We start from the raw sequence: 25,093 nt of genomic DNA, 5'->3' as shown, positions 1-25,093 counted from the left end.
GGGGTTTATGTTATTTCTAAATCAGAGGGTGTCCCTTGGATCAGACAGCAAAACACAGGAACAGAGATGGTACATAGAGAATGATACGGAGACAGATTTTTCCCCATCCCCGTGGGAATTAATTTTCCCGTCCCATCCCCGCGAGTTCTTTTCCTGTGCCTGCCCCATTCCTGCAAGCTCCGTCCTCATCTGCACAAGCCTCAAACACTTTCAGATCCTAAGTAGCAACATTCTAGAGCTCAGATTGTGATGTCATAATGCCTCATTCCACCAATGCCTGAGCTCCGTCCTCATCTGCACAAGCCTCAAACACTTTCAAATCCTAAGTGGCAACATTCTAGAGCTCAGACTGTGATGTCATAATGCCTCATTCCACCAATGCCTGAGCTCCGTCCTCATCTGCACAAGCCTCAGACACTTTAAAATCCTAAGTAGCAACATTCTAGAGCTCAGATTGTGATGTCATAATGCCTCATTCCACCAATGCCTGAGCTCCGTCCTCATCTGCACAAGCCTCAGACACTTTAAAATCCTAAGTGGCAACATTCTAGAGCTCAGATTGTGATGTCATAATGCCTCATTCCACCAATGCCTAAGCTCCGTTCTCATCTGCACAAGCCTCAAACATTTTCAAATCCTAAGTGGCAACATTCTAGAGCTCAGACTGTGATGTCATAATGCCTCATTCCACCAATGCCTAAGCTCCGTCCTCATCCGCACAAGCCTCGAACGCTTTAAAATCCTAAGTAGCAACATTCTAGAGCTCAGATTGTGATGTCATAATGCCTCATTCCACCAATGCCTGAGCTCCGTCCTCATCTGCACAAGCCTCAGACACTTTAAAATCCTAAGTGGCAACATTCTAGAGCTCAGATTGTGATGTCATAATGCCTCATTCCACCAATGCCTGAGCTCCGTCCTCATCTGCACAAGCCTCAGACACTTTAAAATCCTAAGTGGCAACATTCTAGAGCTCAGATTGTGATGTCATAATGCCTCATTCCACCAATGCCTAAGCTCCGTTCTCATCTGCACAAGCCTCAAACACTTTGAAATCTTAAGTGTCCGAGGCTTGTGCGGTTAAGGCAGAGCTTACAGGAATGGAGCAGGGACAGCGACAGCGACAAAACTCACGGGGGACGGGATGGGGAAATTGAGTTCCAGCGGGGACGGGGACAAATTTGTCCCCGTGTCATTCTCTACACTGCACCAGTCTAGAAATCAAAATGTAGCAAAAGCGAGCCGAGTTTAGGACAATCGAGCCATTGTGACATCACTGATGAGATTGGCTCTTATTGGTGGAATGAGGCATTATGACATCACAACTCTAGCTCTGGTTATCAGAGGCTGAAACTTTTCACACTATTTATTTATTCAATTTTCTCTACTGTTCTCCACGGGGTCAAATTTTTCCCCGTCCCCGTGGGAACTCATTTTCATTTCCCTGCGAGTTCTTTTCCCGTCCCCGCCCCATTCCTGCAAGCTCCGTCCTCACCTGCCCAAGTGTTTGAGGCTGGTGCATTTAAGGCAGAGCTTACAGGAATGGGGCAGGGACAGAGAAATTGAGTTCCTATGGGGTCAAATTTGTCCCTGTGTCATGATACATGAGTGCCCAAGACATCCTCCCTGGCTTGCTAGCACTGAGTGCATCTGTACGAACACCCAGAAAAGTCCAGCCTTTCTCTAGTTTCAAAGTGAAGTGGAACACTGGGATCTCCCGACGGAAGGCTGCCTTGTTGGCAGTTTCTTCTAGTGGGTGTGTGATCGATCGATGGTCAGCGAGTGTAATCCTGGTTTCTCTCTCTGTGATTTGGGTCCTTATGAAGGTCGAAAGAACCTTTACCCCTTTCCCAGCACCACATCAGCCCCCAGTTGGACGTGTAGAAAGTTGTTTGTTTCTCCCGATGCCAGCTGGGGGCCTGAAACAAGCCCCTAATTTAGTTACGGAAATCTAATATTTAGTTCAGAATGCATTTTTTTTCTGCAGATGAGCAGCGTGGAGAGGGGGAGCAATGCTAGCCCTCTAGACAACTTCTCTCCCTTTTATGATCAACTACCTTGAAATGTCTCGCTAATATTGCTCAAAAGATCTGACAGTGGGGTTGGTTTTTTTTAATTATTATTTCTTGCCTTTAATTTGCTCCAAACGTTTTACTCTTGTTCCACTTTTCCCCTTCAAGACAATGCCGTTGGAAAGCAGAACATTCATGACTCACTAAACCGGCAAGCATCCGAGCATATGCATCCACCTCCGCCCCCAACACAAGGCTCCCACTCGACCAACTCGATGAGCGACGCTCAACGGCCTTCGAAAACACAGCAAGAACTCGGATCTACCCTCCCCTTCCCCACTGATGATGAAAGGGGAAGGGAAGGTGAGGCGGAGTGGAGGGCCTACCTCCCCCTGGGTCTGGAAAGTCACAAGAGACCTTGGCGGAAAGGTTCACTGGACAGAAACGAGACTGGTTTCCGCAGTCTCAAGCCTAGGCCTGGCTGCAAATCAAGGCAGATAAAGACCTTATGGCCTCTCTGTAAAATGGTAAACTGTGTGTATTATATAATTGCCTCATTATATAGTGTATATATATATATGTATACTTATACATATATATATAATATATATGAAGACTGTAAATGTTTTGATTTAGTGTTCTTAGTACAATGCTTCACACTGAAGACTGTGTGACCAGCTGTTTCTAAAAGATGTTTATTTTACTTAAGAGTTAAAACCCAGGTCATTGCATTCAAAACGTCAATAAAGATCCGATTGTTTTTTGGAGGAAGTTGCTGAGGTGATGGCGCCTGTGTTTTGTGTCACCTGCCCCAGGGACCCGCCGTAGGGATGTATTTCCTGCTAGGAGATGCTCCGAGGACTTTTCCTGTCGAGCATCTGCTCCCTCAAGGCTGAGACGCCCTCTCTGCGATGGCGTGGCGGGGTCAGTTTCTGGCTCTGCTGGCGACGGTGCATGTTTCGACCCCCATTTACATTCCTGAGTCTGAGCCCCCCCCCCGCCACACCTTGGAGGCAGAGTGGGGATTGGCTGGGCTGCAGAAGACATCTGGAAGGACCATCACAGTCGCTTGGTGGGTTGAGCTCAAGACCAGCTAAGCCTATGGACCAGGTGTGCACTGGCTCAGGGCATACAGTGATAATGGATGCCAAAACCCCAATCTGGCATTTGTCCCTCCATTGCCTCCATCCCCGCATAGCTTCTCTCAAATCTCTCTACCCCAAGTCTACCTTCACATTCTAGAGAACGCCGGCAGGAACACCAGCGGTGATCCATGAAGGCTGCCTGCACCCATCCTCGAGTCTTCCCTCTGCCTCTTCCCATCCCCTGTGATGCAACTTCCTGTTTCTAGCAGGGCGAGGTGCGGCAGACGGAAGGCTCGGCGCGGCAGACGGAAGGCTCGGCGCAGGCAGATCACTGCTGCCGCTGTCTAGAATGTGAAGGCACACGGGAAGGAGGGAGGGTTGAGATAGAAGAGGAGATAGTGGATTGTAAGTGGGGGTAGGGGGATGCAAAAGTTGTTCAACCTTCCCCAAGCCCTTGAGCGGACCCTGGCTGTGATTGCCAGTGTTATAGACAACATACATTGCAACATCACTGCCCCTACGAGCTAGGAATCTCCCAAGAAGAATTAAACAGCTGATACAAGATGCAAGAGCAGACCGTCTCAAAGAGTGAGATTATTCAGACTGTGTGTCTGGGGTTTGATTCTAGAACAATTTCAGTGTTCTATAAAAGGATTTTTGCTTTTCTCTGGTGCCTACGAAAGGACATTATACAGTAGACAGAGCGGAAGTAATATGAGACAATTTTCAGAGGAATCAGAAATAAGCAGTTACCTGAAAATAGCCCCTGCATAGGTTTCTTATAGAAGCAGGGTTTGGGGGTGCCCAGATTTCTTCTGGTTGAGCCACCTGGGTTTTCTTCTCTCAGGCTTGTCTCATTGAAGCAGTGAGGCTCTAATGAATGAGAAAAGGTGGGGGTGGGGGTGGGGGTGTCCGAGAGTGAGATAGCCTTCAAATGAATGTGACATACTGTTGAGTGACACAAGGGACTCAGAGAGTGAGAGCATTCCAATGAGGGTGATATGCAGTGGCAGAGCGAGGGTGAGAGGCACCCCCCGCTCCTTCCCCGATCTCACCTGCTACGTGACCCCCCTGCTTCTTCCCCGATGCTGCCTGCCACGCGCTCTCTTCTCCTTCCCCAATCCCATCTGGTGCCGTCTCCCCCTTCCCCGATCCCACCTGCTACGTGACCTCCCTATTCCTTCCCTGATCTCACCTTCTAAATGCCCCCCCTGCTCCTTCCCCGATGCCGCCTGCCATGCACTCCCCGCTCCTTCCCCGATCTCACCTGCTGCATGCTCTCTGCTCCTTCCCCGATCCCACCTGCTGCATGCCCCCCCCCGCTCCTTCCTCGATCTCACCTGCTACACGCTCTCTGCTCCTTCCCCAATTTCACCTGCTACGTGACCCCCCTGCTCCTTCCCCGATGCTGCCTACCACGCGCTTTCTTCCCCGATCCCACCTGCTGCGTGCCCCCTTCCCCAATCTCACCTGCTACGTGACCCCCCTATTCCTTCCCTGATCTCACTTGCTACATGATCCCCCTGCTCCTTCCCCGATGCTGCCTGCCATGCGCTCTCTGCTCCTTCCCCGATCCCACCTGCTGCATGCCCCCCTTCTCCAATCTCACCTGCTATGTGACCCCCTTATTCCTTCCCTGATCTTACTTGCTACATGCCCCCCTGCTCCTTCCCTGATGCTGCCTGCCATGCACTCCCGCTCCTGCCTTCTGTGTGTGCCCCCTTCCTTTCCTTTCCCTTGTACCTCTAGTTGGAGTTGCTCTTAATGGTCAACATGGTGGTCCACATGACCCCATGGCTCTTCCTCGGACATAACTTCCTATGCACAGCACTCATGTCACGTCAGCGGGAGAGCCAATGGGGTCGCAAAGAGCCTGTTGTTGACTGCAGCAAACAACTTCAACTAGAGATATGGGGGAAGGGGGACGCATGCGTGGAGGGGAGGAATGGGAAGAGGCAGAGAGGAGAAGGGGTGCTGGTGCCCCCCCAACATGGCACCCAGGGCAGACCACCCCCCTCACCCCTCCTCACTATGCCACTGATGATACGCTAGATTGAGAGGGGGGATAGAATGGAAAGAGCGTTAAGGGTGCAAGAGACTTCAAATAAGTGCGGCATACTCCTAATGCGTGAGAAAAGGGACCGAGGGCCAGATTCTCAAAACTTAAGGTTGCCTTTAACGCGGTCGGTTTAGAGAGCATGTATTTTAGCAGCGAATTATCAAAATGGCTTACCGTGGTCTTTTCTGATATTCCTAGCGATCTCTGACTCCGCCATGCAAGTGAGCTCATCAGTATTTAAACAAGCACGCCGGTGGATTCGTCAGCATTGCAGAGTGATTCTCCAAGTGCGGCGTCAGAAATCAGCGACTAGTCCAGGGGTGCCAGTAGGGTGAAAAGCGCATCTGTGGCGTGTGTTTTGACTGGCTCATGAAAAAAAAACAACTACATGATTCACATATAGTCCTTTTTGGGGGGAGGGGATGTGGACAAAAGCGCGCTTCTTGAGCGCATGTATTATGTGTTTCTGGCTGTGCTTCATGATAAAATTTGACATTAAAAAATTACAAGATTTATATGAATTATAGCAGTTGTAGGGGGAGAAAAGGCAGGTTTTATGCACGCTTGTTGAAAGCCGATGTTACATCTCCCCTCCCATTCCCCTCATCCAGTAGCTCTGGCACGCCTATGATTGACACACCGCTTACGGCGTTGCTTTTCCCGGCACATGCGCACATTTACACCTCTTTTGTGAAGCATTCTGCGCATGCGCCAATCACTACCACCAGCGACTCATCTCATGTAAATGTAGCGAACCTTTGCTACTCTCCGCCAACCTCATTTGCACGCGTTTTTTTCTTGAGAATCACTCACCTTTTTTTTTTTTAAACGGTACAACAGCCAAGACAGTGGTCCGTCCGTTTTTACCGCAAAGTTTTGAGAATCTAGCCCTCTGTGAACCTTCAAATGAGTGTGACACCCTCTTAATGGGTGAAAGAAGGGGCTGAGTGTGAGAGTGAGACAGACTGCTAATACGCAAGACTTGACATCTGTGCAAATGTGATTTGAGTAGTGGGTTGGGGGGGGGGTTATTTGAAACAGGAGCTTTTTTTTTTTGTAATTTTCCCTACAGTGGCTGAGGTTGTAAGATATATATGTCTTTCCTAACTTTGAATCCAAAGTGGTTTATATCAGTGGTTCCCAACCCTGTCCTGGAGGACTCCCAGGCCAGTCGGGTTTTCAGGATAGCCCTAATGAATATGCATGAGAGAGATCTGCATATAATGGAGGTGCCAGGCATATTCGTTAAGATTATCCTGAAAACTGGTCTGGGAGTCCTCCAGGACAGGGTTGAGAACCACTGGTTTATATCTACTTTCAAATACAATCATTCAAATGCTTGCTGAATAGACAGTATATCTCCATCCCCCGCTCATTGGGGAAGGGGATCATTTGCATAATACGAGCAAACTCCCCTTCCAAAATATCAAGGCGTGAAACGCTGTGGTGGCCCACTTTGCAAGATAACATATAGCAGGGGTGTCCAATGTCGGTCCTCGAGGGCCGCAGTCCAGTCGGATTTTCAGGATTTCCCCAATGAATATACATGAGGTCTATTTGCATGCACTGCTTTCATTGTATGCTAATAGATCTCATGCATATTCATTGGGGAAATCCTGAAAACCCGACTGGATTGCGGCCCTCGAGGACCGACATTGGACACCCCTGACATATAAAAACAAAACACTCCCCCCCCCTCTTTCATGAATGCATGGCGGTGGTAACTGCGTTACTCGAGAGGGTTCAGAGGAGAGCGACACGCTTGATAAAAGGGATGGAAAACCTCTCATACGCTGAGAGATTGGAGAAACTGGGTCTCTTTTCCCTGGAGAAGAGGAGACTTAGAGGGGATATGATAGAGACTTATAAGATCATGAAGGGCATAGAGAGAGTAGAGAAGGACAGATTCTTCAAACTTTCGAAAAATAAAAGAACAAGAGGACACTTGGAAAAGTTGAAAGGGGACAGATTTAAAACGAATGCTAGGAAGTTCTTCTTTACCCAACGAGTGGTGGACACCTGGAATGCGCTTCCAGAGGGCGTAATAGGGCAGAGTACAGTACAGGGGTTTAAGAAAGGATTGGACATTTTCCTGCTGGAAAAGGGGATAGAAGGGTATAGATAGAGGATTACTGCACAGGTCCTGGACCTGTTGGGCCACCGCGTGTGCGGACTGCTGGGCACGATGGACCTCTGGTCTGACCCAGCAGAGGCATTGCTTATGTTCTTATGTTCTTATGACGCTCAGACTTCCATGGGCATCGGAGCAGTTACCGCCGCTGCCGGTGCTAAAACCCGCACCATGTGTTCGTAAACGAGGGGGAAAGGAAATAAGGTAATACTCGAGGCATTTTATGAACCCATCGTCTTCAGATCAGAAAATATCAAGGCCAATGGACCTTGAAAAACTCACTTGTTCATGGCATCTTGGCCATTCTCTCCTTTTAACACCCAGAGACGTAAAACATCCACGCTCCCCTCTCTTCCAGCTGCTCCCAGACACTCAAGGGCTGCCAAGCTGAAATGACGGCTCTCTGCAAATGTTAATGCAGATTTACTGACTTCAACAGCTTGAAAATAATACGGCTGGTAATACGGCAGGTGGAAAACATGGACCTGCGTCCAACTGATGTATTTTTTTTAAAGTTATTAATGAAGCCCAAAAGATTTAGGGGCTTAATTACTAAGCTGCGTTGAGCACTAACGCAAGCTGATTCGGGAAACACTAACCCCCTCTTCTATTAAACTGCGCTAGGAACTCTATGAGCGTCGGGAGCAGCGCGGGTCATTCAGCGCGGCTCACCGCGCTATAAACTGCTAGCGCAGTTTCGTAAAAGAGGGGGGTAAAGTTTTCTGCGTTAGTTTTGCCATCTGCGTGCGCTAAGCGTGTGGCACCTTTATTTTGGAGGAGGGGGAGGAGGGGCGTCGGGGACAAAGAATGGGAGTGGAAGCCCAATGATATTACCACTGCACTAATTGGCTAGTTGCATCTATGGTACAGGAGCCCTTGAAGCCTCTTGAAAAGGTGCGAGGCGGGGGGGCGGTCCGCCCCGGGCACCAACACCCCTCCTCCTCTCCGCCCCCTGCCTCTTCCCGTTCCGCCCCTCCACGTGTGCGCCCCCCCCCTTCCCCGTACCTCCAGTTGACGTTGGTGCTCACTTCCAGGTGCCACGCATATGACGTGACGTCAGAGGGAGAGCCGACAGGGTCGCGTGGAGCACGTTGTTGACCGCCGCGAGCAACGACCTCAACTAGTACGAGGGAAGGAGCAGGGGGCCGGAAACAAGGGCAGGTGATGGTTGCCATCACCCCAGGTGCCCTTTATCCTCGTTACGCCACTGGCGGTAAGAGTCAGATTCTATAAACTTGCTCAGCGTGAACTGTCAATCAAGCGCTAGGCGCCATGGGTAGAATCCTGCCTAGCGGTGCCTAGGAGTACTTAGGTGTCCTGGAGGTAGGTGCCAGTATATTAGGAAAGGCTTAACTTGGCCTAACAACGCCTACGTCAACCACGCCTAGTCCTCGCCTCTAACCAGGCTTACTTTTCGGATACGTATCGCTAGGCATAATTTTTAAAAAAATGCACGTCCGAAAAGCTTCCTAAATCGGTACCTGGACGTCCTAATCGCCAGGACGTCCAAGTGCCGATAATCAAAATCATTTTTCTGCACATCTAGCGAGATGTTCCAGCCTTTCTACGTTCAGAGCACGAGATGAGGGTGGTGGGGGGGTGTCATGGGCGGGCTTTGGGCGGTCTCGAGGGCGGGTTAGACACTGACATCTTGCAGCGATAAACATTTTGCAAGACATCCTGGACGGAACTTATACGTTTGGACCTAGACCTGTTTTAGAAGGGTCTAAGTGCCACAAAGGTGCCCACGCTGACCACTGCATGCATCAAGGTAAGACACCCCCACACTCCCCCCAGTGCTCACGGACCCCCTTCCACCACACAGAAATGGGAACAAAAAGATCTCTAGAATAACATCATCTGCTATGGGGAAGCCTAGAAGAGCTGCATACAGGTGTCTTAAGTAGCCTAGGGAGTGGGCTAGTGAGCCACAGCGAGGAGGACCCAGGCCCCTAAGCTTTTCATAACCCAAACGAGTTTGGAAAAGCCACCCGGACCCCCCGGAAATCCTCTTCCTGTTATTATCTGACACAGCAGTAAGTGAAACCAAAGATTGTTAAAGCCTCCACCCACTTTCATCCCAGAAAAAGGGGGAGGTGGTCGGTTTGGAGGGGCAGACTGGGTGGGTTTCTAGGTCCCTTCGAAGCCCCCTCAACCCAAGCAACTGCGACCAGGCCAGACAAAGTCCACAAGAGGCAGAGAGAATACTGAGATTTATTCTTTCAAATGCATTTTCTGCAAACCTTTCCCTATTTCTTTCTAAATGAAGTGCTCAGTAGCTTTTTTTTTTTTTAAATCCATTGATATGATGGAATATGATACATATATATATTTATATTTTAATTGTTATCATTAGATTTTGACTAAAGCTTTGAGCATGTGAGAGTGACACAGAAGCAGATGGGAAAGGGATGCTTCTCATAACTACAAAACACTCTTTATTTTTCTCTTCATAGCAAAAAAGGGGGGGGGGGGTTTATCCTTAAAAAATTATAAATATTCTTATTTTTCTCTTCTTTAATTGCCTGTACAAAAAAAGTCTTTCAAACTATAAAAATAAAGTTTGAAAAGGAAATAGTGCCATCATTCTGAACAGATCACAAGACTGTAAAAAGAAGTTAACAGCAGCCAGGGCTGTGTGTGGCAATAATGATGCCAAGGGCCTGGCCCTTCCCCGTCACAGCAGCAAGGGCTGTTCTCAAATGTCACAAGTTCAAACCAAAGCTAGAGCAACGTGTAAAAGGTTACAAATGTGAAATGCACACTGCTTCAGTGGTCAGTCCTCGGTGTCCTAGGCCCTCACCAGGTACAACTGCTTATAAAATATTCTATTTTTTTTTTAAAAAGGGTTAAACCCAGTACCCATCTCTGACTTTACAAGTTTTGTAGCCAGTGGTTTTGAAAAACACTTGGTAAGATGACAGGCTGCAGAAGGATTGGGGGCTAAAATAATGAGGCGGTGAGAGAAAAAAGACCCCTTTTCCTCTGACCACGGGAATCAGGAATCACCCACAGCTTGCAGTGCTACAAAATGCTCACTAGAGGTCACCACTGCCACATAGAACGAATATTCCTGCCCTTTGCTGATCCGTTGTCCAATTCCTGGGAGCTGTCGGTTTTCTAGACCTGCTTTGCGCCACATTCCCGGTTTGATTAGCCGAAAACACCCGTTTCAGCTCTTTCATTTACAAGCAAAGGCTGACTGGCCCTCCTAACTACTAAAATTATCCAAATGCAAGCATGCCAAACCTTTCAAGCAACTTTTTAACCTCCCTTGTGGAACAAGTATGACAAATAAATTCGACAGCCGGGTCCTTGCGAGTGTGAGAGAGGGCACTTAAAAGAAACCGTCATCTACAGACTGTCCTGTCAAGTCCTTGGGCGGGACAGTAGCCCTGGTATGCCTCAGTGCCCTGAGAGATACATGTGGCCCAAGTCACATCACACATACACACTGATAGTGCCGCTGACATGATAAAGCAGTCAGATCATCTGTGGCAATGATGTGATTTGGGACATTGTTTCAGCAGGCTGGCAGGGCTACAGAGTGGCCACAATCTCTTGGTCAACTGGTGGATTCTGAGGCGAGAACAGCTAACAGTGGAGAGGTTTTTGGCAGCGTTCTCCTCCTCCCCCTTCTGGATTTGCAGCTGTTCGTTACAAAAAGTAGGACGCCATCAGTCTGTGACTGCTACAACTCTGCTGGGGTCTCCGGTGGATTGGCCGTTGCGTATCCCATTAGGCATGATGTCAAGAGCGGAGGTGGGGCCTGGCCCTCCTAGCTGGAAGCGACAGTGGTTCCACTGCCCAGCTTCACAATCATTTGCTGACAGTCGTGCAACGTACGCTTGTCTCCCAACTTCTCTAGAGTGCGAGCTGCTTCGGCAAGCATCCCCACCCGCTGGCCTGGCGCTGAGAGAAAGGCCGGGGGTAGGTAGCGGCAAGCTAACAGGAGTGCCTCCGCGTGCTCTCGGTGAGTGGGGTGCGTCTCCACCTCAGCTGCTGGGAAAGCAAAGAATCAAACGGTTAGTATCCCAACCTCACGGGCCAGCATCCCAGGGGGCGCCCACATACCCCTTAGCAGAATCTGCAACAAAGGGTAAAGGGTCATGGATCTGATATACTGGTTTACGTTTATTATTTCTATTTATTTTAAAATTTATAGGCCCCTTAACATACATAATATTTAGTCAAACCATATATTACACATGTTATAACTATTATGACCAATTTAATAAAATATGCTCAACATAAATTCAAACTTAAAATCCCTTCATATCCCTCAACCTATAGGTGGTATATAAAAACCTAATAAAAACTTGAAAACATTCTGGGTAAGGGCGAGAGTAAAAATCATCAGATTTCGGTTCAATATACTGTATCATGAATCATTCTTCCATGCTATATCATAAAAAGGCATCAACAAACTGTGCTTTCAGCATTTTTTTTTTGAATGCACACAATCCATACAAATCCTCAGGGTTCCAGGGAGAGAATTCCAGAGCTTCACCCCAGCTATAGAAAGCATAGACGCTCTAGATTAGAGAATAACATGGGGACACATTTGTCCCCATTCCTGCAGGAGCTCAATTTCTCCGTCCCATCCCTATGAGTTTTGCCGCTGTACCTGTCCCTGCCTTAACAGCACGAGTCTCGATCTCGAACGCTTATGATTTTAAAGGGTTTGAGGCTTGTGCAGATGAGAACGGAGCTTAGGCATTGGTGGAATGAGGCATTATGTCATCACAATCTGAGCTCTAGAATGTTGCCACTTAGGATTTTAAAGCGTTTGAGGCTTGTGCAGATGAGGGCGGAGCTTAGTCATTGGTGGAATGAGGCATTATGTCATCACAATCTGAGCTCTAGAATGTTGCCACTTAGGATTTTAAAGCGTTTGAGGCTTGTGCAGATGAGGGCGGAGCTTAGGCATTGGTGGAATGAGGTATTATGACATCACAATCAGAGCTCTAGAATGTTGCCACTTAGGATTTTAAAGCGTTTGAGGCTTGTGCAGATGAGGGCGGAGCTTAGGCATTGGTGGAATGAGGCATTATGTCATCACAATCTGAGCTCTAGAATGTTGCTACTTAGGATTTTATAGTGTTTGCGGCTTGTGCAGATGAGGACGGAGCTTAGGCATTGGTGGAATGAGGCATTATGACATCACAATCTGAGCTCTAGAATGTTGCTACTTAGGAATTTAAAGGGTTTGAGGCTTGTGCAGATGAGCTTGCAGGAATGAGACAGGGACAGGGACAGGAAAAGAACTTACGGGATGGGAAAATGAGTTCCTACATGGATGGAGAAACATTTGTCCCTGTGTCATTCTCTCCTTGGGAGAACAGTATAGAAAATTGAATCAATAAATAGTGTGAAGAATTTCAGCCTCTGATAGTATTCAATTGTCAGAGCGCATCTGACAGGTCACCTCCCATTCAGTACGCGCATTTGTCGTGCACGCAATTGTCTGGGTGCAACTGTTATGCGCGTATTTGATGGGTCACCTTACTGCAGAGGTGACGTGCTCTGTTCTGGAGGAGGGGTGGTCTGTCAGAACCCAGAAGGCCCACAGGGCAGGCTGAAGTAAGCAAGGGTCAGTTTTAAGCACCGGATTCTGTTACCTGCGGGGATTGCGAGGGGCCTCTCACTGGACAATGCAGAAACAGCAACATAAGGTGACACCCAAGAGCTGTTGCCAGCAAAGGCCTTGAAAGCAGCAGCTTGGATTCCCCACCCCCCACCCAGCCCAACAATCTGCTCCTCACCTGCTTTGCTGCTCTGTGGTCCCCGGCGTCTCAGGGTACGATCCAGTAACTGATGGGTTCGTGTCGGGCTAGCTCCTGCCATCAGTCGGGCTGTGGCTTCGTGAAGAAACACCTGGAATAACCAGAGGCAGAAAGAGAGTCAGAGAGCAGCTACGTGGGTGGGGTATGCAGGAACCACTCCCCACAGTGGCGCCCCACCCCTGCCGCGTATGCAACCTTCCCTCACCCGTACTTTTGTAACTGTTAGCCAGCATGGGCATCTCAAGCTTGTAGCCCGTGCCGGTGTCGGCTCTCCCTCTAAGGTTACTTCCTGGTCCCACGATCCAGAATTGACTTTGGCGGGACAGCCGAAGCCGGCGCAAGCGGCGGGTTGGACATTTGCTTGCGCTGGTGAAGAGCCAAGAAAATATGGGGGGAGGGCAGGGTGGCAAAGAGGAGAAGTGCCGGCGCCCCCCCCCCCAAGATGCCACCCCTCACTACGACACTGGCTCCCCATTCTCTGTCTGCCATGACCAGGGATCGTAGACTGCAGCGGGAAGCAAGGATTGAAGACCTAGACCAGGGGTGGGCAACGAAGGCCGCAATCCAGTCGGGGTTTTAGAATTTCCCCAATGAATATGCATGAAATCTATTTGCATGCACTGCCTCCCATTGTATGCAAATAGATCTCATGCATATTCATTGGGGAAATCCTAAAAACCCGACTGGTTGCCCACCCCTGACCTAGACTCTCAATAGCTCGTGGTGGGTTGTACTCCGTCAGAATTCAGGAGCCTCTCACCCGGCGCATGGCGGGCCGGAAGGACTGGGCCAGCCTGCGCAGGCTGCTCAGATCATTCTGGAAACCCCGAAGCTCCAGGGGCGAGGCCTGGCACCCGTTGCCCAGCTGCTGTCCAACACCGCCCATCTGCTGTTGCCAGATGTTGGTCCTAGTCACCAAGAGGAAATCGGAGATGAGGAGCTGCACAGCCTGGAAGAAGCACAGCAAAGAACAGGTGAGCCCCAATCCACACCCCAGTTCCTAGCCACCCCCTGCAAGCATTCAATCCCAGCAGAAATGTCCCAGGCTTGAGGTGAAGCACCATTACCCCATTCTGAATCTCTCTCCACAGCTGGACCCCAATACTTTTCAAACCTCGACTCTCTATTAAGGACACGTCCTTATTAAACAAATTGCCCTCATGTTTCTATCCACCCCAGTAATCTATCATTTGAAGTACCATTACACACGACTATTGTGAATCCTTTTAAAACTAGGATGTCTTTACTACAAAGGTCTGGTGCCTTCTTATCTGACTGACCTGTTTTGTCTTTCTTCTTTACATTATTCAGAAAGTACTAAAGCCTTATTTGGTTTTCCACCAGTCAAGGGCTGAAGATATGAGATACCATGAGTTTCAAGAGTTTCAAGTTGATTTAAAAAAGTGTTTTATACCGCTCAATCAAACTTCTAAGCGGTGCACAAGTAAGTGCTAATGGGAAACCAAAGACACAGGCTTTCATAGGTAGAACTTGAGATAAGTTACAAGACAACTATCTCATAACATATAAACCAGGGATCTCAAAGTCCCTCCTTGAGGGCTGCAATCCAGTCGGGTTTTCAGGATTTCCCCAATAAATGTGCATTGAAAGCAGTGCATGCACATGGATCTCATGCATATTCATTGGGGAAATCCTGAAAACCCGACTGGATTGCGACCCTCAAGGATGGACTTTGAGACCTTTGATATAAACGAACGGGCACAAGAGGAAAGAGGGAGGAGCTACAATAATCAAGTAAAATTAACATAAAAGGAATGAAAAAAATTTAAAATAAATAATAATGATAACAAAATATGTACAAATTTAAAAGTTTTTGCCCTACTAAGGGCAGTTAGGTGTCAAAAGCATCTTGAAATAGAAGGCACTATGGGACAACAGTCTGCACAATAAACACGAACCGCGATCTCCATTCCTGGGGTTTTATCCTCCCCCCTTCCCTTTAATTAATTTGTTTTTAATGATGTAATTATTAACTTCCCCCCCTTTCCCCTCAAGCTCATGTTCGTATTTGTTGGTTTTTGGGTTTTTTTTAAATTCTTTATTCAGTTTTAACTCTTGCAACAAGTGTACAAAATTCAATCAAATAATTGGTACAAATCACTTGACATTCTAACAATTATTGTCAAATGCATATAAAAAAGACCCCTCCCCCACCCATCCCATTCATCAGGAATAAACCCATTAAATCACATAACATATCTCCCCATCCCCACATTAAATATAGTCCTATGTAATAAAAAGGTGTCCAAGGTGTCTAATCATTAGAATATGCAATCAATGGCCCCAAAATCTTTTTGAAACTATTTTTTTTTTTAATTTCTTTATTCTTTTTCAAACTTACATCAAGTGCACAAAAAGAACAACATGAAATACTATCGTATAACACTTGAACATCATACATTATATTCTTAATATGTATCATGTTCGTATTTTTAATCTGTCTATTTAATGTTCACATTTCCCCCCCTACAAAAATGTAATGTAATGTAATTTATTTCTTATATACCGCTACATCCGTTAGGTTCTAAGCGGTTTGAAGAAAATATACATTAAGATTATAAATGAGAAGTAAGAAGGTACTTAAAAAATTCCCTTACTGTCCCGAAGGCTCACAATCTAACTAAAGTACCTGGAAATTAATAAAGAAGAGAAAATAAAGATGGTTGAAAAAAGAAAAATTCTATGTGAACTTATAGGATGGAAATTAAACTGACAGTGAAGAACTGTATGAAAAATACATATGAATGCAGTTAGAGAGGGTAGGTTACAATCTATTGATGGTATTTGTTTAATTGGAAGGTGTTAAGGTGGGTCATTTGGGGGAAGGTTATCTGAAGGTCAAAGAGGAGGGGTTAAGATATTTGGATGAATTTTTTGAAAAGCAGGGTTTTGATTTCTTTTCTGAATGTTTTGAAGTTGTCTGATATTGTCATGAGATTGGAGATGGAATGGTTTTAACCTTTCATTTTTAGCATTGTAAACCGGCCAAGTGCAGATGGTCGGCCGGTATCTTTAAAATTAATTAAACTCGAAGCGTCGGCTATCAAAATCCATTTCTTATCTTCATTCTAGAAAACAACGTAAGACTTTTTTTGTTTTGAAGTTTTTCAGTTCTTAAAGATTAATTTATCTGTCTACCTAAATTTCTAGCTAGTCTTTGAACTCTACGGTAATTGCGGTCTAGAAATCAATTCTTAGGTTATGTTATTTACCTCCACATTAAGATGAACTTGACTGAAATGCACACGTATGTTACTGTCCTCATAACACAGGTTGCTCTTCGATGATCCAGTTCTTCAGACAGCTGTTGTCGTTGACGGCGAGTCTGCCTCTGTGTTGCACTGCCGACGCATTGCACCCCTGTCGCCCATGCAATGCAACCACAATGCACCACAGCTGCAGCTGCAGTGAAGCTTGGCACCTGCAAGACATCTGGGATGCCCACTGGGCACTGTAGCGTCAAGAACCAGGAAATCCCTTTGATTGTGTAAACCACCCAGAGAAAGTGGTCTATCAAGTCCTTTACCCTTTATAATTAAGCTACTGTGATATCATTGATGAGGTTGACTCTTATTGGTGGAATGAGGCGTTGTGACATCACAATCTCAGCTCTGGTTATCTGAGTCTGAAACTCTTCACACTAAGAGTGGGGGAGGGGAGAAGTTAGCAACCCAGGCCATTGGGAGAAGAGGAGTGGCCCAGAGGTTAGAGCAATTGCCTCAACACCCTGAGCTTGTGAGTTCATTTCCCACTGCAGCTCCCTGTGACCCTGGGAAAGTCACTTAACACCTCATTGTCCCAGGTACGAAATAAGTACCTGTCTACGATATGTAAACCCCTTTGATTGTAACCACACAGAAAAGGTGGTATGTCAAGTCCTTTACCCTTTACAATGAAGCTATTGTGACATCACTGATGAGGTTGGCTCTTATTGGTGGAGTGAGGCATTATGACATCACAATCTCAGCTCTGGTTACCACAGACTGAAACTCTTCACAGCTAGCAACATAAGCCATGAGGAGTGGCCCAGTGGTTAGAGCGGCTGCCTCAGCACCCTGAGGTTGTGAGTTTGATTCCTTGGGACTCTGGGCAAGTCACTTAACACCTCATTGTCCCAGGTACGAAATAAGTACCTGTCTACGATATGTAAACCCCTTTGATTGTAACCACACAGAAAAAGGAGTATGTCAAGTCCTTTACCCTTTACAATCAAGCCATTGTGACATCATTGATGAGGCTGACTCTTATTGGTAGAGTGAGGCATTATGACATCACAATCTCAGCTCTGGTTATCCGAGTCTGAAACTCTTCACACTAAGAGTGGGGAGGGGAGAAGTTAGCAACCCAGGCCATTGGGAGTAGAGGAGTGGCCCAGTGGTTAGAGCAATTGCCTCAACTCCCTGAGCTTGTGAGTTCATTTCCCACTGCAGCTCCCTGTGACCCTGGGAAAGTCACTTAACACCTCATTGCTCCAGGTACGAAATAAGTACCTGTCTACGATATGTAAACCCCTTTGATTGTAACCACACAGAAAAGGTGGTATGTCAAGTCCTTTACCCTTTACAATGAAGCTATTGTGACATCACTGATGAGGTTGGCTCTTATTGGTGGAATGATGCATTATGACATCACAATATCAGCTCTGGTTACCACAGACTGAAACTCTTCACAGCTAGCAACATAAGCCATGAGGAGTGGCCCAGTGGTTAGAGCGGCTGCCTCAGCACCCTGAGGTTGTGAGTTTGATTCCTTGGGACTCTGAGCAAGTCACTTAACACCTCATTGCTCCAGGTACAAAATAAGTACCTGTCTAAAATATGTAAACTGCACAGAAAAAGTCCCGTGGCCCAAGTACTACTGACTGTCAGCTCCACAGGGATGATTTAAGCAGCCAGTTGTCTCTTCAGCCCAGTTAAATCACTTTTGAATAACAATCTCATAATTATTATTAAGCTGGGCCCTCTGCAAGCAGACCCAGACCACAGCACTGATCTAGCTGGCGGCAATTACCTGCATAGTCACTGACATCTCACCTTATCAATTGCGCCGTTGGCAGGACAGGTCATGTTGAGGCTGTCTCTCAGGTAGCCGCTGGCTTTCTCGCACTGGGCCAGGCTGACCTGGCTATTGTCCTGTTTTGCCAGCAAGGCGCGCGCAGCCTTGAACAGAGCCAGGGCCGCCCTCGGCAGTGGATTCCTGCAGCCCACAACACAGAACAGGCAAAGTCAGGGCAAAGAAAGCTTCACTCACCCCCAGCAGATGAAACGAGGGAAGTAAGAGGCCCACTGGTGAATTTGGGAAGGAAGGTGGGAGATACGCGAGAGAGGTTTAAATACCTACGTGGCATCTGGAAGCTCTACCCTCAATTTCATATTTTAAAAAGACTCTTGATAAACGGATTGCAGATAAGTGGACTGAGGAATGGGGAGTGGGAATTAGTGAGGTAATAATAGAAAAAGCTCTTCAATTAGGCATTTCATCAATTATAGAAAGAGCCCATTTCGAATGGTTATGAGAGCTTTTGTTTCTCAAGTTGAGACAAGAATATGCCTAAAATGTAAAAAAATGGATAATACATTGGGTCATGCTTTTTGGTTATGTCCCAGAATTCAGAAATTTTGGAATGCTGTTTGTATTTTTCTTGGATCAATTATTTCTAGAATTGTGGTTCCTTCCCCCCAGATGGTATTATTTCTTCAATGGAACAGGATTTTTAAGAAAGGGGTTAGGGAATTATTTTGTAAATCCTTTATTATAGGTCAAAAATGTATTTTACCACATTGGTTGGAAGAAAGTCCACCCTCATTTTGGCATTGGAGGGCAGCGTTTCATGCTCTTATGATTATGGAAGCCAGGGCGACCCCCCCATCTTATAAAAACCAGAGTAAATTTGGGATGACCTGGGAACCTTATATACAGCAATTATCAGTCAGAGCAGGCAGTTTTGGAGTGAACTCATTACAATTGTAATCAGAAAGTGAAGCACTATTTATTAGTAATATTTGGAAATGGGATGGGGGAAGGGAGGAAGGCGTGTTGGGAGGTATTTTATCGTGTTTGTATTGTGATGATAATTGATTGTTGATTTCTTTGAATTTATAGATCTACAATGTATTAATTGAGTTGAGATGATATTCTTTGTAAGATTTTTGTTATGTATATTTTATTTTTAAAACTCAATAAAAATTATTGAACAGGTGAGTCTTTCAATTGAAACGGAGCTCTGGAATGAGGGGGCATAGGGTGAAGGTGAAAGGGACAGACTCAGAAGAATCTAAGGAAATACTTCTTCATGGAAAGGATGGCGAATTTGTGGCACGGCCTGCTGGTGGAGACGGAGACTGTATCTGAATTCAAGAAATCTTGGGACAAGTACACGGGACGGGCAGACTAGATAGGCCACAAGGTCTTTATCCAACTTCATTTTTCTCCGTTTCAGGATTTGAAAAAGAAAACACTAATTCTACATATCTGAAACGGAGAAGAAATAGTTTCATATTTATGGAGCTCAAAGGTTTCCAGGGGCTGGGAGACAGAGCCTCACTCACCCGATCTTTTTCTCTCTTTACTCCCAGATAATCTCAGGTGCCAGAGAGGAAATCTCCAGGGCTGAACCCCACAATGTTGTTCCTTCCGAGGGAGGTGGTGGAGACGAAAACGGTGACAGAGTTCAAACAAGCGTGGGATGAACACAATGGGTATACATTGAGGGAACTAAGACCAGTACTGGGCGGGCTTGCACGGCCTGTGTCCCATATATGGACATTCGGTTGAGGACGGGCTGGGGAGGGTTTCGATGGCCGGGATGGTCAAGATGGGCTGGAGTGAGTAGATGGAACCTAAGCACACTACCGGGCAGGTTTCTGGCCCAGAAATATCTAAGAAAAAGGACCATTTAAACTAAATAATTAATTTATGGAGCATGTATGGTTGGGAAGACTGGATGGACCACTCGGGTCTTTATCTGCCGTCATTTACTATGTTACTATAGCAATTTGCCGAATGGGAGACCACTGTTGTAACGCACAGCTATCTACAACACTCTCTCCCTCATCCCACTGCACTAGGGACACCCACACGCTTTGGACAAGGCTCGATTCCCAGCGTGTTAATTTGGGTTTGGTGGGGCTGGTCTATTTCTTTCTGGTGACCCGTTATTTAACGGTATGTGGAGAAGAGATGTCGCCATGCTTCAGAAAACAGGGCACTGAAAGAGCGAGAGCACTCACTCAGATGCATGTAGACTCTTCGGCATGTGTTCTGCCAGTGGGTACAGTCTCTCCGCGGCCTCATCGTCCCCCTGGAGCCAGTTAATAGCCACGATGATGATGGAGGCCCACCACTTAGCGACAGGGTCAGTCCCTACAAAGAAGAATGAGGCACCGCATGAGAACAAAAAGTGCGGGCAACGATGGGAAGATGTGTGCAAAACTCAACAGTCCCTCACCCCTTCATTGGAGGACCCCCATTGCTGAGAGAAATTCAAAATGGAAGACCCCCCCCCCCTCCCCAGGATTTATCGATAGATTGACTTAGACCCTATGGTTCTTCTAGAACTCTCCGATGCGATAACTGACATCTTCTCAATATCCCCTCACTACGCCATATATTTTACGACTTCACCAGAAAAAAAGATTTTTCCAACTCTTTGGAACTCTGTCCCTACGCATCTTCGGGAAGAGACCCACACACTTACAAAATTCTTATTTAAAGATGCTTTTGATCTGTAATCCCCTGTGCCAGACTAATAAAAATGAATGAAGAGCACCTCCTCCCCTTCATGTACTGATCCTTCTAGAACTCCTTTAACCCTGTATTTTTCCTTCCTTTCCTGCTTGTTTCTGTACGTCCTGTATTTGTTTTTGGCTTAACTACGTTTCCCCCAAGATTTTAGAAATTTTATATTAGGACTCTGAAAGCCACTTAGAGCAGTGTCCTTCAACCTTTTAACACCTATGAACCGGCGGAAATAAAATAATTATTTTGTGGACCAGTACCGGTCCACAGACTGGCAGTTGAAGAACACTGGGCTAAGTTGTAGGCCAGACCCCGCCTATCTCCACCCAATCTCCGCCCCAGATCCCACCCCCATAATAGTACTAATTGTAACACCATTTTTTTCAATCATTTTTCATATACACATACACACAATATAATCGTATTAACAACACATAATGGTTAACCACAAAATTAAACTACACAAAGCACACCGTATGCTTCTCAATATTCATTCCTACCAGAACACAGATAACCTATGCAAATACGGGACCAAAAACTAAAAGTACTAATATATACAAACAAGCCCTAAGATGCAAGATGCTGCAGGTAGTACAATCCCAGAAAAACTGATGGCCTGGGTCAAAATAGAGGTTCTGTTCATACCATAGATCCCATGAGCACAAATACAGTCCTATAGGAGGCCCCAGCTGGGGTCTGTGGCTCCCAGGCCACCCTATAGCAGAAATGGAAGTCATCAGATAAGACATGCAATATTTACATGCTCGGATCACATAGAGTAGTGGTTACCAATCCTGTCCTGGAGGACCACCAGGCCAGTCAGGTTTTTAGGATAGCCCTAATGAATATGCATGGGGCAGATTTGCATGCCTGAAATCTCCATTAGATGCAAATCTCTCTCATGCATATTCATTAGGGCTAGCCTGAAAACCTGACTGGCCTGGTGGTCCTTCAGGACAGGGTTGGGAACCACTGACATAGAGATGAATGTGCAATTTGGCCAGCAGACGGGGGGGAAAAAACCTCAGGGGGAGGGATACTGTTTGCGTTCTTCTCATGAATTCTGATTTGTAATGGTGGAGAGGTTAATCGGCGATGCTGCCGTGCTTTTCGTTATTCAGCTCCATGCAGACATTGTAGCAGTAGAGCGCAGCTGAAAGATTTTCAAATCACTGAAGCAGTGCCGGTTCAGAAGAAAGTTGTACACTTTATCCTGGCCTGCTTCGTGGACTGCAAAGGACATTCCCTGAGCTCCCCAAGAGGGCCGCCGCGTGAGCGGACTGCTGGGCACGATGGACCACAGGTCTGACCCAGCAGCAGCAATTCTTAGGTTCTTAATCAAGGATGAAAAGAGTGAACCCCGCTGTCAGGTATCGAGGCCACGAGCTGTGCTCTCACCTGTGAAACATGCCATGCTAGAGCTGATGGAGAAGGTGTGGTTGGGTGTGGCGGCAGCCGCATCTGAACAGCCATTCAGCAACTGCAGATACTCCAGAGCGTCCGAGAACTCCCTGCTAGGACACACACAAAAAAAAACATATCTATGGCTTAGAGACAGAAAGAGCAAGATGTAAGGCATTCCTGGATAGCAGTACGACCCTTCTTCAGGGCAAGACTTGGCTGCTGGCATCACCGAGCTACACCCTGACCTTCTCTATACCCAACTTACAAGATCATAAAGGGTATAGAGAAGGTAGAGAGGGGCAGATTCTTCTGACTGGCGGGGGAAACAAAAACAATAGGGAACGCAAGAAAATTGAAGGGAGACAGATTCAGAACAAATGCTAGGAAGTTCTTCTTCACTCAGAGGGTGGTGGATACCTGGAATGCGCTTGCAGAGGAGGTGGTAAGGCAGAGTACGATTTTGGGTTTCAAAAAGGGGTTGGACATGTTCTTGAAGGAAAAGGGGATTGAGGGGTATAGTTAGTTAGAAGGGTACTATATAGGATAAAATGTCTTAAGTAAAGGATCACTACAGGTCACGGACCTGGGGGGCCGCCGCGAGTGCGGACTGCTGAGCACGATGGACCTATAGTCTGACTCGGCAGAGGCGATGCTTATGTTCTTATGTTGTAGGGACTTTATTTCTGTTTCCAGGAAAATGTGAAAACTTTTCTCCAGCCTTGTCTTCCTTACTAAGGATGCACTGAGACAGCAAATTGGTACGAAAGAGGGACAGGAAGAGGGGAGGGATGGGGAGGGGAGGGGAGGGAAGAGAAGGGAAGGGAAGGAGAGCACCAGGGAGCCTTCAGGAACTCCATGTATTTTTCAGCACAAGTGTATATTTTCCATGTCCCTGATGTATATGTTTGTATCGACAGCATATGTATCCGTAGGAGGTGTATATGACACCCGGGTACATGTTACTTGGACACGAATACAGCAGCAGCATATATCCCGGTGTCGCCAGTGAACACATTCATATCGACAGTGCACCTATCTGTGTTGGACATGCATATAATAATAATAATTTATTTTCTTGTATACCGCCCCACCAGCCGTTCTAGGCGGTTCACAACAGAAGAACTGATACATTTCAGTTAAAAAAATACAATTAAAAAAAACCCCAAGTATTATAACTACTATATCCATTAAATACAGCATCAGATAAAAAGTATATGACACCAGCAGCAGTGCATGTGGTCTTGTACATGTTTGTATTGATGGGGGTCTGTGTCTGTGTTGGGTGTGTATATTTTCATGACTTGTGTGCAGGTCTGTTTTGAACATGTGTATTGCATTAACAGCCGTAGGTATTTCAGTCCAGCACCACGTGTGTTCCCGACAGCAGCATTCGGTATTTTCAACGGCGTATATTCCAGCAGCACAATTGGCTTCTTACTTACCCATCTGCCTCGTGTGGAGGCTTGACCTGCTCTGGTTTGGCTACACAACAGAGGGCTTTCTCCAAGAGGTGCTCCCGGAACGCCTGCGTGACTTGAGCAAGAGGGTCAACTGTTCCCAGAGGAAAAGAAACAATCACAGTCAGCTCCACTAGCCTTTCTGACGTGCGCATCAGCGAGTTCTAATCCCACCACCCCTTGGACTAAGCATGCGTGCCAACGGTGCATGAAGACAGAAGTGGGGTTCTCGTGGCTAACCTGCACTGCCGGCCGAGCTGTAGATACTGTCCCTCGAGGTGCTTTTAATGGACCAGTCTCCATCCACGAAGAAACGGTGCCCCAGGGGGTGACAGAGCCACTGCATGGTAGGTGGGACTGTGCCACTCTGGGAGAGACAGACCTGCCTGGCACTGCACAAAAAGAACCGCTAAAGGAAAGAAGGAATGAGGTTGACAACGTGGACAGCGGATGCTCCGCACAGCTTCCCAGAACCACCACGACAAACGATACAGCCCCATAAATCCCTCCCCCAGAGTCTGTGCCAAGGAACCACTGCAAAGGAGACCTTCCCCACCCCCTTTGGCACTCACCACCATTCCCACTCACCGCCAGGAAGTGGAAGCCGCGGTACAGGCTGGCCTTTATGCGCAGCGCAGCTCCCACGTAAATCTCAGCCAGCATTCCCATGGAGATGGTGTCCCCTGCGCACTCCGCCAGATTCACTGCACTCAGAGCCATGTTGATTGCAGAAAGGTGGCTTCCGACGTGCTTTCCTGCAGGGAACAGGGCAAGCGTTTACTGTACTTCCAGACCATTCTTTTTTTTTTTTAACTATCTTTATTGACAAATAAAATGCAATAGCACTTGCACTGTGGTGAAAAGAAGGGAAGGGACATATTTCCTCACCTGTCATATGCAGCTGATGCAGCCTCTGATAGACCAGCGCAGCATCCCTGCTGCTCTTCTGTGCATCGCCCTTCAGCTCCTGGTCCCGGCGGAAGCCTCCTGCCCGTGCCGCCAGCCATCGACCCACCCAGAGTCGCTGCAGCACAAGCCGAACCAAGTTCCACATCAGACTGCAGCTCAGGTCCAAGTGCGAGATGGGAAGGGGGCGCCCTAAGGCCTTCAGGGCAGCCCACAGGTTCTGGGATGCTTGAGCAAAATCCCCCTTTAAGAAATGCACATGCAGAATGTGAGACAAGAGCTCAGTGGTGAACACGTTGTCATTCAAAATCATTTCAGGGATGGCTGGATTTTCCCCTCTATTCCACCCTCTGCTGTGAGGAATGGGCAGGGGCCAGGTCAGCTTAATACACTTCTTAACCTCTTGCTGTGACCAATACCCAGAGTCCCATGTCCAATTAACCTGCTCCCCTCACTGAACCCCAATTTGTTGTTCTGGTCAGGTTGCAGGAGGTA

General features: G+C 47.1%; 1 protein-coding gene across 5 annotated transcripts in view; it reads right to left on the bottom strand.

Moving 5' to 3' along the window:
• Positions 1 to 9,762: 9,762 nt before the first annotated feature.
• The window catches only part of SREBF1 (sterol regulatory element binding transcription factor 1), a 55,581-nt gene continuing 40,250 nt past the window's right edge, over positions 9,763 to 25,093 (bottom strand). For 2 of the 5 annotated variants that reach the window (XM_033964050.1, XM_033914050.1), the window contains exons 10-19: positions 24,581 to 24,842; positions 24,281 to 24,447; positions 23,933 to 24,101; positions 23,678 to 23,786; positions 22,230 to 22,345; positions 20,324 to 20,456; positions 18,128 to 18,290; positions 13,834 to 14,022; positions 13,053 to 13,164; positions 9,763 to 11,289 (exon numbers count right to left, since the gene is read on the bottom strand). In XM_033964050.1, the coding sequence (XP_033819941.1) occupies positions 11,066 to 11,289; positions 13,053 to 13,164; positions 13,834 to 14,022; positions 18,128 to 18,290; positions 20,324 to 20,456; positions 22,230 to 22,345; positions 23,678 to 23,786; positions 23,933 to 24,101; positions 24,281 to 24,447; positions 24,581 to 24,842 (1,644 nt within the window). In that variant the 3' untranslated portion in view covers positions 9,763 to 11,065. The remainder of the gene's footprint in view (positions 11,290 to 13,052; positions 13,165 to 13,833; positions 14,023 to 18,127; positions 18,291 to 20,323; positions 20,457 to 22,229; positions 22,346 to 23,677; positions 23,787 to 23,932; positions 24,102 to 24,280; positions 24,448 to 24,580; positions 24,843 to 25,093) is intronic. The other 3 variants (XM_033914048.1, XM_033914049.1, XM_033914047.1) reach the window with 3 other exon arrangements.

This window comes from Geotrypetes seraphini, chromosome 11 (assembly GCF_902459505.1).
Source record: "Geotrypetes seraphini chromosome 11, aGeoSer1.1, whole genome shotgun sequence".
In the NCBI taxonomy this organism is placed as follows: Eukaryota; Metazoa; Chordata; class Amphibia; order Gymnophiona; family Dermophiidae; genus Geotrypetes; species Geotrypetes seraphini.
This window is presented reverse-complemented; position numbering and strand designations above follow the sequence as displayed.